Genomic DNA, 16,879 nt, shown 5'->3' with positions numbered 1-16,879 from the left:
GACATTTTTAATGGGTGCTCCTTTTGAGCCTCTTCACAAATGTCCTATGAGGCTTCTGACTTTCAAAACGGTTTTCCTCGTTGCAATAACCTCGGCAAGGAGGGTAAGTGAGCTTCAAGCTCTTAGTCACAAGCCCCCTTTCTTGTCCATTCATGCTGATCGAATGGTTCTTAGGACCAGGGCTGCTTTTCTGCCAAAGGTGGTGACTTTTTTCCACCTTGGTCAATCCATTACCCTTCCTACCTTTTATCCTCCCCCACACCCTTCCAAGGAGGAGGAGAGATTACACCGTCTTGACCCCAAGAGGGCGGTGTCTTTTTACTTGGACAGGACTAAAGACTGTCGTTTGGATGACCAGCTCTTTATTGGCTTTGCTGGCTGCAAGAAAGGAAGAGCGGTCCATAAGAGGACTTTGTCAAGATCGTCCTCTGTATTAAGATCTGCTACTCTTTGGCCGGTAAGGAGCCTCTAGAGGGTATAAGGGCTCATTCTACGAGAGCTAAATCATCAACCTCAGCGTTGGCTAGAGGTGTGCCTGTTGAGGATATTTGTAGAGCGGCAACTTGGTCTTCCCTCCACACATTCGCGAAGCATTACTGCTTGGATTCCGAGGTGAGGAGGGAGGGTCATTTTGCACGCTCTGTCCTCCAGGATTTCCTGGTATAGAAGAGTGGACACCCTCCTCCGGGAGTGGGGACTGCTGTGGGACTCTATTCACAAGGTGAGGAATCCACACGGTAGATGCATCTATCAGAAGAACAAGTTACTTACCTTCGGTAACGCTTTTTCTGGTAGATACTATATCTGCCTGTGGATTCCTCACTGACCCACCCGCCTCCCCGTTGTCCACTCTTCTATGCCAGAGTTTCTATAATGTATTATTGTATTGTCAAGGAGTTGTTTATTTCAAATGTTTTATTGCATTTGCTTCACACTGTGTGTGTTACCTTGATTTCTATACTGCGTATACTGTGTATATGTCTACTGTCATCGGTCCGTCCGTGTGCCTCGAAGGCACGGAAAAAAGTGCGGAACTGATGTCATCACGCCGGTGTGGGCCTATTATAGGCGTCGGTGACGTCAGCGGAGTCGCGGCGGTGCCGTGCCTCTGTGACGTCCGGATCCACGTCGGCGCGAAGCTACAAAAAGAATTTCCGAATGTTGCTGACGCAAGGGGATATTCACAAGGTGAGGAATCCACAGGCAGATATAGTATCTACCAGAAAAAGCGTTACCGAAGGTAAGTAACTTGTTTGTTTGTTCTCGAGTCCAAAGGGTAGAATCTTTTTAACTACATTGTTACTGGTGCTCTGCCCCTTTCGGACTTTACAAGCCCCTCTCCTTGGTTTCAAAGCAATGAAACTAAGAGCTCCACAAGGGTGCACAGGTTTGTAAACAGGAAATGCTTTAGCATAATAAAATCACTGAGTAACAAAGGCAAATAATCTTAAATCCAAACTAGGTCACACAGTATTGTAGATAACCAGGCCTTCTTGAAACCTTTTCACTTGCAGCTCCTTTCTGAACCCATCCAACCGGACTCCCTAGTGCTGTGATTCCTACAGGCATCTCCCCTGTCCTTGACACATGCCGAGCACATCCACTCCCCTCTACCATCTTACCCACCCTGGACACCCTTGTTGCTGTGCTAATGGACTACATACTGCATATCATATTACTCTCGTATACAAAAGAGTATACTGCCTGCAGGTAGAAATATGACCATATATTGATTATAAAAATTACTTCTGTAGATTTCATGAAACATTTTCCTATTTGAAACATATGAGGACAGCTACGTGGTAAGAATTTCCTACTAAATGGGAGATGTGTGCCCTATTTAGAGTGTCTGGGCTACCCCATGCGCTACTTATAGAATCATTAAGAACAATAGAATGCTACAAGTGGTACCGTTTGTTAATTTGACCTATAAGGACACAAGGCTGCTATCCATTAAAATATTAAATCAAGAGGAAACAATTATACCCACATTGTCAAATCTTCAGAAAGAAAGGCATAACAATAGTATCACAAAAATTGAAAATAGACACAAAATATATTATGAAATATAACATAAAGGTGCTCGGTGCTCCAGTACATGGCAGTTATAATAGTGAAAATTAGTGAGTGGTAAGCAAGGGTATTTGCTCATTATATAAGATCACAATCATATACGGCTAATTATGCAGGGAAATCATTCAGTGGCCAGTTACTCCTTTTACAGACAGTGTTTTGATACGCAGACAACCTGGGATCATCATCTGGATAGAACGGTAAGCGGAGTCAATCACCAAAAAGGACAGGCAGGCAGCCGGCCAGTTATCTGGGTTACTAACTGAAGGGTCATCTTTATATAGGGCAGGATGCAAGGTTCCAAAAATGATTGCAAGCCGGGTAGGATTTAAGAAGACTAATCTGTGATGGTAAGGTGGAATGCTTTCAGAGGGGATTCGCTATTCCCTACGAGAAAAGGTGTGGAAACCAACCAGTGCTGCCAAATCATGCAGCGAAACAGCATGGAAAGCTAGGCTGCTAATGGCTGGAGCCTCTAGATGGGACACGTCACCAGTCTGGACCCGGCTGCAGGTTGGTTTCTTGGACTGCTCCTGTTGTTATACCTTACTTTTGAAGCAACAAAAATGCTTCAATCTCTCCTGATAAACACCTCCCGTCTGTAATAGCGTGTTTTGATTGTATAACATATGAATGTCTTCTGGCAACTATCAAATGTCCTTTGAATTAGTCTTTTGGTGACAGCCATGTGCCAAAGAAAATATAAAAGTACATCCTGGTGAACAAGCTGTAACAAACCGATTGAGTTTTATATAGTAACCTCCGTATGTGAAGATTTTTTTAATTGTTAAACAATTGTTCTCTTGACAGGCCCGCGGAAAGAAAAGGCAGATTGGCTGGTTCCCTGCTAACTATGTGAAACTTTTAAGCCCTGGTACTAACAAAAGTACGCCAACTGAGCCACCAAAACCAACAACACTACCTTCAAGTATGTAAAAGGAACCCAAGAGCAAAGCATGCTCATCTGATGTTACTGCACTTGCCCACGTTTACCTGTGGAGAGTAGATTTTTTTTGTCATGGAACTGTGCACGCATTTGGTACAGATTCCTGCTTTGATATAAAAAGTGTGGGATATAACTGGTTGTCGATGTAATTACGTTTTATTCAGGAGATTAATAGGGTAAGCTATGTCTGGTATGTCTTGACTTCTGTAGGTGCATGATTACAGTTCTACAACCGCACCCTTGCATGTTTTATTGATCCATTCTCTCCCCTAATAAAACCTCACATTTCATCAACAATGCTCATCCCATTTTCTTAAACCTTTAGATGCAAGTGATGATCTTGCAACTTGCCTTTAAACTTTCTGACAGCCCAACTGTAGCTTCTGTCATCGGGGTGCTTTGTTGAAGGCAGAACAGGTTTGCTTTGGCATGCTTTAGCTGCATGCAGTTATGGAGGGGTGCATAGGTGTGGGCACTGACTCACTGACCTGTCCACCTCACGTAATTTTAAAATAAAGGTAGACAATCAGAGCTGGAATGGTAACCAAACTCAGCTCTGGCAAACATGTTCAAATCAGCACCGTATCCCTTCCACTCAGTTCTTTCTCTTGACATCCATCTATTTCGAGTTTCTCCTTTTCCCTTCTATCTCTCCTTTCTCTGATCTTTTTATCCTTACTTTCCTACAGCTTTCTCTCGCTTCTCACTCTCTGCTTATGCCCCTGTTTTGCCTGCTGCCATTAAGCTTGGGATCTGGAGAGTAACAGAGGCCATGGGCCTTCAAAAGCCTGCCTCCAATAGCCCAAACCCCTCCCCTCCCGGGGGAAATCGGATGATTGGTCTGACCCTGTAGAAGAGCAGCTGATAACTTCTGCAAGGTCCACACTTGTTCCTTAGAAGGGTGGCATGGGGCTGTAGGAACCAGTCAATGGTGCGAGCCAGCTGTTGTATTTAAAGAGAATTCTGGACCTCCCCACCCCTTCAACTCCCATCGCATGATTTGTTTGGTCCAAGCCAACCAAGCAGCGCAGTGGTCTGGTTTGCAAAGACATCTTGGGGACATTCTGAAAACTTCCCTGGGAATACATTATGCTGATTGCTTATCATTTGCTTTCTGGTTTGTAACTCACTTCTGAAAGAGGCCATTAGTTATAGATTCCTTACATTAGAATTACCCCCAAGCGTCAGACTGGATCTGGAGAATCTTTCTGTAACAGTACACCTGCAAGTTGGTAGGTGGCGTCGGTCAAGACTGCGTCGTGGTCACCGGAATGTCGTTGCAGTGTTTACTTAGATGCCGACCCTGTGCGCTGACGTCAGTTCTTTATTTTTCCGTGCAGGCCATCGCAGATCCGGAGGGAGCTTGCCCTGTAGTCATGTTTTTAATTAAACCTTTTTCAACGTCTTTTTTTGAGTCTTCGCCTCCTGGTGGCGTGAGGGATGTCCATTATAGGACCGGCTTCAAGCCTCACAAATTGATGCCCGTCACTGATCCACACCTCGTGTGCCTCTAGTGCACAGCTTTCCAAACTTTTCATGTTGGGGACACTTTTTGGAGATGCATCATTTTGGGACACAGTAAGGCAGTGTAGCGAGCGAGCATAGCGTAGCGAGCCCAAATCACCTAAGGGGGGTTTAGGGGGTTCTCACTCTGTCTGTCTCACACTCTCTCTTTCCCTCTCTCTCTCTCTGTCTCCCTCTCTCTGTCTCCCTCCCTCGCCCTCTGTCTCCCTCCCTCCCTCTCTCTCCCTATGTCTCCCTCTGTCTCCCTCTGTCTGTCTCCGTCTGTCTACCTCCCTCTGTCTCGCTTCCTCTGTCTCCCTCCCTCTGTCGCCCCCTCCCTCTTCCGCCCTCCTCCCGCTGCCTGTCTCCCTCTCTCTGTCTCCCTTCCTCTCCCTCTGTCTCCCTCCCTCTCCCTCCCTCTCTCTCCCTATGTCTCCCAATGTCTGTCTCCCAATGTCTGTCTCCCAATGTCTGTCTCCCAATGTCTGTCTCCCAATGTCTGTCTCCCAATGTCTGTCTCCCACTGTCTGTCTCCCACTGTCTGTCTCCCACTGTCTGTCTCCCACTGTCTGTCTCCCACTGTCTGTCTCCCACTGTCTGTCTCCCACTGTCTGTCTCCCACTGTCTGTCTCCCTCTGTCTGTCTCCCTCTGTCTGTCTCCCTCTGTCTGTCTCCCTCCCTCTGCCTGTCTCCCTCCCTCTGCCTGTCTCCCTCCCTCTGCCTGTCTCCCTCCCTCTGCCTGTCTCCCTCCCTCTGCCTGTCTCCCTCCCTCTGCCTGTCTCCCTCCCTCTGCCTGTCTCCCTCCCTCTGCCTGTCTCCCTCCCTCTGCCTGTCTCCCTCCCTCTGCCTGTCTCCCTCCCTCTGCCTGTCTCCCTCCCTCTGCCTGTCTCCCTCCCTCTGCCTGTCTCCCTCCCTCTGCCTGTCTCCCTCCCTCTGCCTGTCTCCCTCCCTCTGCCTGTCTCCCTCCCTCTGCCTGTCTCCCTCCCTCTGCCTGTCTCCCTCCCTCTGCCTGTCTCCCTCCCTCTGCCTGTCTCCCTCCCTCTGTCTCCCTCCCTGTGTCTCCCTCCCTGTGTCTCCCTCCGTGTCTCCCTGTGTCTCCCTCCCTCTGTCTCCCTCCCTCTGTCTCCCTCCCTCTGTCTCCCTCCCTCTGTCTCCCTCCCTCTGTCTCCCTCCCTCTGTCTCCCTCCCTCTGTCTCCCTCCCTCCCTCCATCTCTGTCTCCCTCCCTCTCCCTCCCTCTATCTGTCTCCCTCACTCCCTCCCTCCATCTCTCGGTCTCCCTCACTCCCTCCCTCTATCTCTCGGTCTCCCTCACTCCCTCCCTCTATCTCTCGGTCTCCCTCACTCCCTCCCTCTATCTCTCTGCCTCCCTCACTCTCTCCCTCTATCTCTCTGTCCCCCTCCCTCTTCCTGTCACCCTCTGTCACCTCACCCCAGCTTCCCAGGCACACACAGCTGCACCCGAGTACTTCGCAGGTCTTTAAAAGACCATTTACTTGTTAATGGGGCTTTGTTGTGAATCTCCCGGCCCCCCTTGAGCAGTGTCTCGGAGTCTGCGCTGCTGTGGCTGGCTCCAAGACACTCTTTCAAAGGAATGCCTCCTAATTAGGAGCAGGTATGTGCTAAGTGCCTCATCCTGCGACACACCCACCACTTGCAGACGACACAGTACTGTGTCGGGACACACAGTTTGGAAAGCTCTACTCTAGTGCCTGGAGCGCGACCATGACCCAAAGTCGTACTCAGACTACCTGGCCATGAATCCGAAGTCTTTGCGTGAGCGGTCCCGAAAGCTCTTGGAGGCCCGGCAGTCTGCTCCGCGTCATTCGAGGTCCCGGTCAAGAGGAAGGTCTTGGGACTGGTTGCAGAGCCACCACCACTTGTCATTGAAGTCTTCGCACTCCTCGGGTAAGTCGAAGCACAAGAAAAAGGCGAAGAAGCATCGTCACTCTTCGCCTTCTCCCCGTCTGCCGGCCGACACGACGCGGGTCCTGTAGCGTTGTCGCTCCCCAGCTCTGTCTTTGGAGCCCGCTTCTGGGATGGCTCCGCGCTTCCCTCCCTTTACCTGAGCTGGAGCGTCCCCAGCCCGCCTTGAGCTTTAGACGAAGCGCTGCATAGCATCTTTGCGAAAAGAAAGAACAAGGGGGACCCTACTCACGACGGAACCAGGGTAATGTGTTTATCCAAAGAACAGTGGTTCCTGTGGCAAAATTACTTGTACAATTTATATTTAGTACAACAGCTAAATAGCGCTTTTAATTTATCAGAGAGGGGTTGGCAAAGAAAAGAGCACACTCATACCAGATTATAGAAAATGCTTTTGTATTTCAGGTAAGACAAATAGTATTGTAATCATATCAGCGACATATATACAAAAAAGTGCAATGTGTCCCCAGTGATATTGTGAGCGAAAAACACATAACATAAAACAATAGGTGATCTGTACAATTTTCAGCTATTAATATTTACAGAAGGGAAAATGACCAAACGCAATAATAAGTCAATTTATAATCAGTGACTATCTGCAATCATAGAACACTGTGTTTGAGAGGTTCATTCCCTATGGCGTCTGTTGATTGCAGATAGTCACTGATTATAAATTGACTTATTGCGTTTGGTCATTTTCCCTTGTCCCATGTCGCTGATATGATTACAATACTATTTGTCTTACCTGAAATACAAAAGCATTTTCTATAATCTGGTATGAGCATAGCATCTTTGAGCAGCCAGACTCTGTCAGCGCGCCTTTGGGCCCCTGGGCCTTCGATGGCAGCGGCTGTGGCACCAGAGGGCCCCCAGGGATCTAGGCTTGGATCCGTATCGACACCGGTGGACCTTGCAGGACCTTCCCAGGCGCTGATTCAAGTGATGATGCCCCCGACTTCGGTTGTGCCCTCAACCGGCGTTGACTCCAGCCTCACCCCCGACTTTGATATGGTGCCGGATCAACGTGCCCAACATCGGTACCGGTGCCGTAGGGTTCTTTCATACCGCTGTTCATCCCTGGTGTTCCCTACTGCCCTGAGTGGCAGCCAGAGCATTGTGAGGAAGACTGGGAGGGGTCTGTAGACCCTTTAGCTGACCAGATTGAAATCTGGACTTGCGAGAAGAACTGGGTGATTCCAGTTGTTTGGATACCGCCCTAGACCTTGGCAGGCTCTCCCCTCCTACTGAGGCTATGGAGGAGGGTGCTTCGTACGAAGTAGTGTTGCGTAGGGCAGCGTGGGCTTGGTGCTTCCTATGGTGGCAGTCAGGACTAACCTCCTGAAATAGGTACTTCAACCGGCAACGGCCTCTTCGGAGCCCCTGTTGCCTTTTAATGAAGCCCTCACCAACGTCCTTCAGGGCACTTGATCCAAGCCCAGTATAGGGTCTCCTGTGGACAGGATGATTGCCCGACGCCACGGTCTGCACCGGGCAACCCACTTTTCCTCTCTCCACACCCTACCCCCAAGAGCTTGGTGGTCCAAGCCTTTGTCTTCTAAGGGCGCATTCCCTACTTCTCCCCCAGACAGGTAATCCAAGAAGCTGGACCACCTTAGGAAAAAAAATGTTTCTTCTGCCAGCTTAGCGCTGTGGTCGGTGAACACTGCATGCCTCTTGGGCTGTTATACCTATACAGTGTGGGATAAGGTTGCGCAAGTACTTCCACAGTACCCGGAGGAGGCCCGGCCTGTTCTCACCAGCGCAGTGGCAGAGGGTCGAGACGCAGCTAAGTTCACCATTATATGTGGACTGTATACCGCCGACTCTCTGGACAGAACGGTTTCCACGTCAGTAGCCTTGAGGTGCTACGCCTGGTTGAGGACTTCTGGTTTCTCTGGGGATGTCCAATCCACCCTTTTGGACATGGCCTTTGATTGCCATCGCCTGTTGGTGAGAAGGCGGACTCAGCGCTCGAGCGCTTCAAGGATTGTAGGGCTATGGCTAGATCCTTTGGCCTCTCTGCAACCTCTCGCCCCACGCAGTCTGCCTTTTGCCCCTTTCGTAGCTACGGAAGGGGTACCCCACCACATTCCTCCCTATCTCGCCACACGGGTGTCCAAGCTGCCCAGCTGTGGAAGTGGGACACTGCGACTTGGGTCTTGGGGCCAGCAGGCGGGCCACTCCACCCATGCCCCCCCTGCAGTAGCCTCCAAACCCTCCTAGTCTAACCTTTCAGGGCCACCAGAAGCTAGTGGGAAGCAGGATTCCCCATTACCTCCCCCACTGGGAAAACATCACGCCAGACAGGTGAGTTTTGCAGTTAGTCTGAAGGGGCTACTCCCTCCCCTTCGAGACTACCCCTTCCGCCATGCCATCAGCACTCCATCACATGCCAGAGGATCTCTTGACCCTTCTCCTCCAGGAAGTGGGACCCTGCGACTTGGGTCTGGGGGCCGGCAGGCGGGCCACTCCACCCATCCCCCCCCCGCAGTAGCCTCCAAACCCTCCTAGTCTGACCTTTCAGGGCCACCAGAAGCTAGTGGGAAGCAGGATTCCCCATTACCTCCCCCACTGGCAAAACATCACGTCAGACAGGTGAGTTTTGCAGTTAGTCCGAAGGGGCTATTCACTCCCCTTCGATACTACCCCTTCCTCCATGCCACCAGCACTCCATCGCATGCCAAACGATCTCTTGGCCCTTCTTCTCCAGGAAGATGCAGCTCTCTTGGCCAAGGTAGCTATCGAAAGGGTCCCTGTGCCAGAAGTAGGTTGTGGTCGTTACTCTCACTACTTTCTGGTACCCAAGAAGGACAAAGGCATGTGTCCTATCTTACACATCAGGGCCCTCAACCACTTCCCCTGGAAGGCTTCGGGGGCTGAAGTGCAAAATGGTATCGGTCGGCGTCTCCCGTGGGTTGGCGGCCTGATGTGGCTGGGAGAGCTTGGCGGAGGTTGCGGTCTAGTTAGGCAAGTGCACTCCCCCCACAGACTGGCGGCGAGCAGCAGTAAGGCCCGACTGAATCCCTTGTGCAGTGCGGATCCCACTGGGAGGTCTCCCTCATTTTGGACTCGCAGCGGCTGGAGTGGTGGCGGAGAGAGCCCCATTCGTGGCATCCTGCAATGGGGGAGCAGTCTGGTGCGGCGAGTCACCCAGCTGATCCCTGAGGACCAGTGGGTTCTCAATGAAGCTTTGCTTTGCTTCTGATGACTTTGCTGCACTGCATACGCAAAAGAGGTGAGCTGGGCCCCCGTGCGCACCCGACCTAGGAGACTCAAATGAGTCTGGTGCGAGGATCTCCCTTAGCTTAATAATTACCGTCTTGTGTCCTTGGGCTTGTGTCCCTCATTAGCTCCGGGGGAGTGTGGCGGTTTTCTCTGTCTTTCGCCCTCCGGTCCCTGTGCCTGCCTCCCCCATCCGGAGCTGCCTCCTGGGCGCCCGAGTCGACGTCCCTGATAAAGCAGCAAGTTACAACTGAGACGCCGCTGTTCTCTTTTTGTGTTCCTGAGTGTTTTTGTCGCAATGACCTGAGTGAGATCGGCAATTTTCTGGTCCTCTGTCCTACTGATCCCGTGGCTGCCTCCTACATCCAGGTCGGCTCCCTTAGGTGGGTTTCATCTTGGATTTTGGTTTGGGTTTTTTATTGATCTGCTGTCCCTCCAGTTTGTGCAGGAGAGTCAGAGACCTGGATCCACCATCTTGTCGGTAACGACCGGTTTCTACGATCGCTATGGGCCGCTGTTCTACGTCTTGGTGTTGCCGATCTGATCTAGTGCTTCAAATCGACCCCCCTTTCGGAACACGTACACTACCTTCTGATAAGGATAGCCACTATGAGACACCGCTCTCTACCTTTGGTGCTCTTAACACAGAGAGCGGGTCTGGCCCCAGATGATGTGTTTCTGTGACCCTAACTGGTCTGTGGGCTTGTGGACTGTGACTTTGAGGCTACTCCGATGTACTATCTCCCATTGCCTGTTTGCTTGACTTCTGTCCGTTTTCCAGCTGCTGGACTCATTTTCCCCTCCCCCTAGTTTCCCTGTATGCCCCATTGGGACTTGTTGTATTATTTATACTCTGGTAATCTGATGTAACTCTGTACTACTGTGTTCTCATATGAAGCGTTCTGAGACCGAGCAATATGGCCGATGCCCAGTGGAGCTGTTTAGGCAGCTATAGAGGAGTCTGGCTCTGGTCACCACATCGGCCGACACCTACCCAGCCGGATATTGGACATAGTTTTTCCTTGTTCTCCCCATTGCGTTTCCTTCCCTCCCTGCCTCCTGCCGCCCTGTCCCCGTGGCTACCTCCCCTTTCCAGCTTATGCATTAATGTCTCTTGTTATTGTGTTATCACTGTTTCTCTCCTAAGCTTATTCTTGGCTTCTGTAACTGATGTAATTTTTGTAACCTGTAACTGACACTCATGTAAAGCGCTCTGATACCTCCGGGTCTAGCAAGCGCTATGTAAAACTCTGCAAATAAATAAAATAAAAATAAACAAAAAAAAGAAGTTCAAAATGCTCACTTTGGCACAGGTCTATCTGCCCTCTATCCCGGAGACTGGATGGGAGCGTTTGACTTGCAGGACGCCTATTTCCACGTCCCCGTCCTGCCAGCCTACAGGCATTACCTGCATTTCACGGTAGGCCACAAGCATTTTCAGTTTACTGTGCTCCCCTTTGGCCTTACCAGCGGCCCTCGGTTGTTCACGAAAGTGATGGCAATGGTTGCAGCTCATCTGTACAGATCAGGGTTTCCAGTCTTTCCCCTATCTCGACGACTGGCTGTTGAAGGTGGGCTCGCCCCAGGCTGTCGTCTCCCACCTCCAGACTACGGCCTACCTCCTGCCCTTGCTAGGGTTCACTATCAAAATGCCACACCTGATTCCCTCACAGAAGCTACTTTTCTTTGGAGCACTTCTGGATACTGTGCAGTTTTGGGCTTATCCTCCCGAGCAGCGAGTCTGGGATATTCGGGTTATGATACAGATGTTTCAGCCTCTAGCCCAGATTTCGGGGAGAATGACCCAGAGGCTGCTGGGCCTCATGACCTCTTGCTGGTGGAGCATGCCAGGTGGCATATGCAGGCTCTGCAGTGGGACCTGAAGTTCCAGTGGACGCAACATCGAGGTAAATTTTCCGATGTCGTCCCGATCTCAGAGAGTACTGCTCGTCAATTGCAGTTGTGACTCACTAACGATTGGGTCAGCGGCAGATCCCTCTTCCCTCCCCAACCAGAATTCACAGTAGTGATGTATGCGTCACTTCTGGGATGGGCGGCTACCTGGGAAAGGACAAGATCAGGTGTTTCTGGTCTCCGGCAGAGTCTGGTCTCCACCTCAACCTTTTGGAGCTCCAGGTGATCTATCTTGCACTGAAGGCATTCCTTCCTTATGTCAAAGGAAGAGTAGTGCAGGTGTTCGTAAACAACATTACCGCCATATGGTACTGCAACAAACAGGGCAGGGTGAGGTCGTGGACCCTATGTCAAGCGGCTCTTCGCCTTTGGACATGGCTGGAACATCAGGGCATATCCCTGGTGGTTCAACACCTGGCAGGGTCCCTGAATGCCAGGGCAGACTAATGCAGCCGCCGGTGCACGATGGATCACGAATAGCGTCTTCACTCTGAGGTGATGCCAGGTCTCTTTCGGCAGTGGGAGAGCCTTGGTTAGATCTGTTCGCCACTGAAGAGGACACGCAATGTCAGCAGTTCTGCGCATTGGAGTTTCCAAGGCTGCACTCACTCGGTGGCGCTTTTCGTCACAAGTGTATGCCTTTCCGTCTGTACCACTTCTACCCAGAATGCTGAAGAAGATCAAGCACGACCAGGGCCCAAGTCATTCTTGTGGCTCCGGACTGGGCACAAAGAGTCTGGTACTCTGAGTTCTTGAGCATGACTGCCTCTTCGGGCGTGTCATCTGTTGCAGCAGCAGGGAACAGTCCTCCACCAGAACCTGCCAGCCTCCACCTCCTTGCGTGGAGATTGAGCGGCGTCAGTTGACCGCTTTCTACCTTCCTCCTGAAGGCTGTAAGATCATCTTGGCAACCAGGCGTCCCTCCACTAAAATGGTATACACCTGTAGATGAAACAAATTTGTGGCATAGTGCACAGCAAAGACAGTGGATCCCCTGTCTGTCCCTAGGTTCTCCTCTTCATTCTATCTTTGGCCCAGCAAGGCTATGCTCTGGGCGCTCTTAATGGCTACCGTAATGCCATCTCTGCGCCTTCCTGATCAGCCTTCTCTGTTCAAGTCTCCAACTGTAAATAGATTTCTAAAGGGCATTATTCATCTCTTTCCTCCTCCTCCTTTCGTAATGCTCCAGTGGGACCTGAACCTTGTTCTCACTACCTAGTGTGCTCCCTTCGAGCCACTACATAATTGTCCTCTTCATCTTCTTACATTGAAGACCACTTTCCTGCTTGCCATCACCTCTGCTCGCAGGATGAGTAGGCTTCAGGTTCTTTTCTTGCAGTTCAACCGGACAAAGTGGTCCTTCGCACTAGGCCTCTTTTCTGCCCAAAGTGGTTACCTCTTTCCACATAGGTCAGACCATCACATTGCCCACCTTCTTCCCGCCTCCGCACCCTTCCAGAGATGGAGAGACTCCACCGCCTGGACCCAAACTGTGCGCTGTCCTTTTACCTTGACCGCACTAAAGATTTCTGGGAGGATGATCACCTCTTCGTGGGTTATGTGGATGCCAAGAAAGGTAAGGCCGTGCAAAAACATATCATCTCTCGATGGGTTGTCCTATGCATTAAAATCTGATTTTCTTTGTCAAAAAAGGAACCTCTGGTACTGCTTTGGGCTGTGAAGTTCCGCTGATTGACATCTGCCAGGCAGCCACATGGGCATTCCTGCACACGTTCACAAAACATTACTGCCTGGATAGTAAAGTTAGGCAAGACTGCTTTTTCAGCCATTCTGTTCTCTAGGACTTTCTGGTGTGAACTTAGTTCGCAGATCCACCTCCTGTGTTGGCATTGCAGTTGAATGTATTCTGAGGTAAGGAATCTATAACTAATGGTCTCTTTCAGATGAACAAGTTACTTACCGGTAACGATGTATCTGTAAGAGACCTATATTAGTTATAAATTCCTTACCGCTCTACCCATCCTCCCCGTTTCTGCGAACTGACTTCTAGGGATAGGGACTCCCTAGTTTCGTGCACCAGTGGTCAGTGTCTTCAATGGCTCTGTGCATCTGGCATGGAAGGTCGTGTTCTCTAGGACTTTCTGGTGTGAACTTAGTTCGCAGATCCACCTCCTGTGTTGGCATTGCAGTTGAATGTATTCTGAGGTAAGGAATCTATAACTAATGGTCTCTTTCAGATGAACAAGTTACTTACCGGTAACGATGTATCTGGAAGAGACCTATATTAGTTATAAATTCCTTACCGCTCTACCCATCCTCCCCGTTTCTGCGAACTGACTTCTAGGGATAGGGACTCCCTAGTTTCGTGCACCAGTGGTCAGTGTCTTCAATGGCTCTGTGCATCTGGCGTGGAAGGTCGTGTCAGAACTGACGTTTAAGTAGACATTGCAGCGTCATTCCGGTGATCACGATGCCGAAGATGGACGCGGAGTCGACCAACGTCACATACTGATGCACAGGGGTACTGCTACAGAAAAATTCTCCGTATCCAGTCTGACGTCTGGGGGTAATTCTACAGTAAGGAATCTATAACTAATGTATGTCTCTTACAGATAAATCGTTACCGAAGGAAAGGAACTTGTACATTTATCCAGTATTGGGGTATCTTTCATAGATTCACATGCTTGAATCATTCCCCGTCATCGAAGTGGGAGTCCCACGGTAATATAAATAAAGCAGTAATTAAAAAACTTCCATAGCAATCATGGAGGCAGCCATGTATTTAATAGCCTATCTACCTCCTTTTCAAAAAAAAGGACCAAACATAAATACAACCAATGGGTAACCAGCAGAACTTTTTCATGTAAGACTCTTAGAGATAGAGAGCGCAGACTTTTGTTGTGGCTGAAGAAGACACAGGAAATGTCTTCCGACGAGGAGAGCGACACTTCCTCTAAATCCCATAAGAGTCCCAGGTCGCCTGATGGCCAGTCTGAGGAGGTCAACAAACACCTTAAAACCTTTCATCAGCCCAAAGAAGCTCAAAAAAAGGAGAAAGAACATAAAGTCTCCTCAGAGCTAGTCTTGCTACATAATTCCTGGACTTCTAAAGCTATACTGGAGTCTGCTGCCTCTTCAGGTTCTTCCAGACATAAATCCAGCCACAGATCGCTCTCGGCGTCTGATTCACTGACGACACCTGCTTCTTCGATGACTACTCTCTCGTCGTTGACACCGTCGATGGCACCTCCGACATAGACGGCAGCTTTCAACGCCCAGGTACCCCCAATGCTCTCTTTACAGTCTACGAAGACTTTAGTGGCAAGGTCGCCACTGTTGATGATGATACCATCATCGTCGCCGAACGTTCCACAATCGACGAAGGCTCCACTGTTGATGAGCACACCATCGAATGGATCGATGATGATTTTGCCATTGAGAAAATCAGGGTCACCGATGATCCCATCGTTGACAGATCCATCGACGCCTCTCCTGTTGACAAAGTCACTGTAAATACAGTCATCTGAAAGATACACGTTAGTGATAGATTCCTTACCTTAGAATATCCCCAGGCGTCAGACTGGATCCGAAATGTTTGCGTAGCAGTACCCTTGCGCGTCGGTAGGCGTCGTCTGCGGCTCCGCGTCCGTCGTCTGCGTCGTGGACGCTGTGATGACGTCATCGGAGTACTTAGACGCCGCCTCCGCGTGCTGACGTCAGTTCTTCTTTTTTCCGTGCCAGCAGCGCAGATCCGGAAAAAGTGGTACCTTAGTCATTTTTTGACTAAAACTTTTTACGATCCTTTTTGATCTTTCCTTCGAGTCTTAGACTTCGAACGGTGCCGTTAGGGATGCCAGGTTTTAAGCCTTGTGAGGATTGCGACTGACTGATGTCGGTCACGGATCTCACCGTCGGTGTCTCCACTGTCTCTGCGTCGATCATGACGACAAGACCTGCTCCGACTGCCGGGCCTTGACCTCGAAAGCTAGGCGGGAGCGGTCCCGCAAGCGACTCGAGCTGCAGCAGTCGGCTCCGCGCCTGAGAGGTCCCGGTCCGGACAGAGGTCGAGAGACCAGTCGCGGGATCGGAGTCATCATAGCTCCGGGAGTCGACATCACTACTCAGGTTCGAAGTAGTCAGGTAAGCACATGAAGTCGAAGAGACGTCATCGCTCTTCCGACTACCCCCGACGCTCGCGCTGGGGGTTCGTGTGACACCGCCCACGCGGCTCCGTCGGAGTCACGGGCGTCGCGTTCGGCCCCACACCCTCCGGTCCCTGGGCCGCACGCGACGTCGGAGGAGATCGAGCGTTTCCTCATGGCCATGAGGTCTCTCTCTCCTCTGGCGGGCTCCGCGGCGCCTTAGGGCCCAGCGGACCCGTCTGGGGGCCCTAGCGGGTCAGGGGCTTCGGCCCCGACGCCGTCGGGTGCTTCGGCCCCGGCGCCGCAGGGCCCGGATCCGCAGGGCCACAGGGCCCCACTGGATCCGCTTCCAGATCCAGGTCGTCGCCATTTGACTTGACGACCTCAAGTCCCTCAGGTGTCACCTCCGGTGCCGTCTTCGGGCGGCACCGTCCCCGATACCTCCCTCGCTCCGGTTCCGGAGCGGCACCGCTGGGCGCCGCTCTCGACGCCGTTTGGAGAATTCATCTTCCATGAGCAGGCCCCATCATTTGACACTCCTGAGTACCAGGAGATGGGTGATGAGGAGACTTGGGAGGGGTGTGCGGACCCTCTTGACACGGGAGTGTCAGTCCCAGGAGGACTGGACAGGTGAACTTGGGGAAGCCAGTGGTCTGGACACTTCGCCAGACACTGGTTTTGTCTCACCTCCTACCGTGGCTACGGAGGAGGGGGAAACCTACAGTGTGGTGCTGATGCGGGCGGCCAAGGCCTTGGGCCTTGAACTCCCCGTTGCGGCTATGAGGACTAACATCCTCACTGAGGTCCTTAAACCGCAGTCAAGCTCGGCTGAGCCTCTGCTTCCATTTAATGAGGCCTTGACCGACGTTCTTTTGGGCACTTGGTCCAGGCCCACTACAGGTTCACCTGTAGATAGGAACGTGGCCAGACGCCACCGCCCGGCCCCGGGCGACACTTGTTTCCTGTCCACCCACCCCACCCCTGAGAGCCTGGTGATCCAGGCCTCCAATTCCCAGACCGCATTCCCGTCGGCTCCGCCTGACGGGAATCCAAGAGGTATGAGCAATACGGCAAGAAGGTGTTCTCCTCCCTGAGTCTGGGACTGCGGTCTGACAACACCGCATGCCTCTTGGGCCGTTACACCCACTCTCTGTGGGATACGTTCGCGGACGTGCTGCCAGAATGCCCGTTGG

General features: G+C 51.2%; 1 protein-coding gene across 10 annotated transcripts in view; it reads left to right on the top strand.

The window, feature by feature from the left end:
- ITSN1 (intersectin 1) overlaps positions 1-16,879 on the top strand; it is a 1,522,922-nt gene that overhangs the window by 1,136,461 nt on the left and 369,582 nt on the right. For all 10 annotated transcript variants that reach the window (XM_078656938.1, XM_078656936.1, XM_078656937.1 and 7 more), the window contains one exon: positions 2,884-3,001. In XM_078656938.1, the coding sequence (XP_078513064.1) occupies positions 2,884-3,001 (118 nt within the window). The remainder of the gene's footprint in view (positions 1-2,883; positions 3,002-16,879) is intronic.

The sequence above is a fragment of the Lissotriton helveticus genome, chromosome 8 (genome assembly GCF_964261635.1).
Source record: "Lissotriton helveticus chromosome 8, aLisHel1.1, whole genome shotgun sequence".
Taxonomy (NCBI): Eukaryota; Metazoa; Chordata; class Amphibia; order Caudata; family Salamandridae; genus Lissotriton; species Lissotriton helveticus.
The sequence above is the reverse complement of the archived record's forward strand: the minus strand, read 5'-3'. Positions and strand labels throughout refer to the sequence as shown.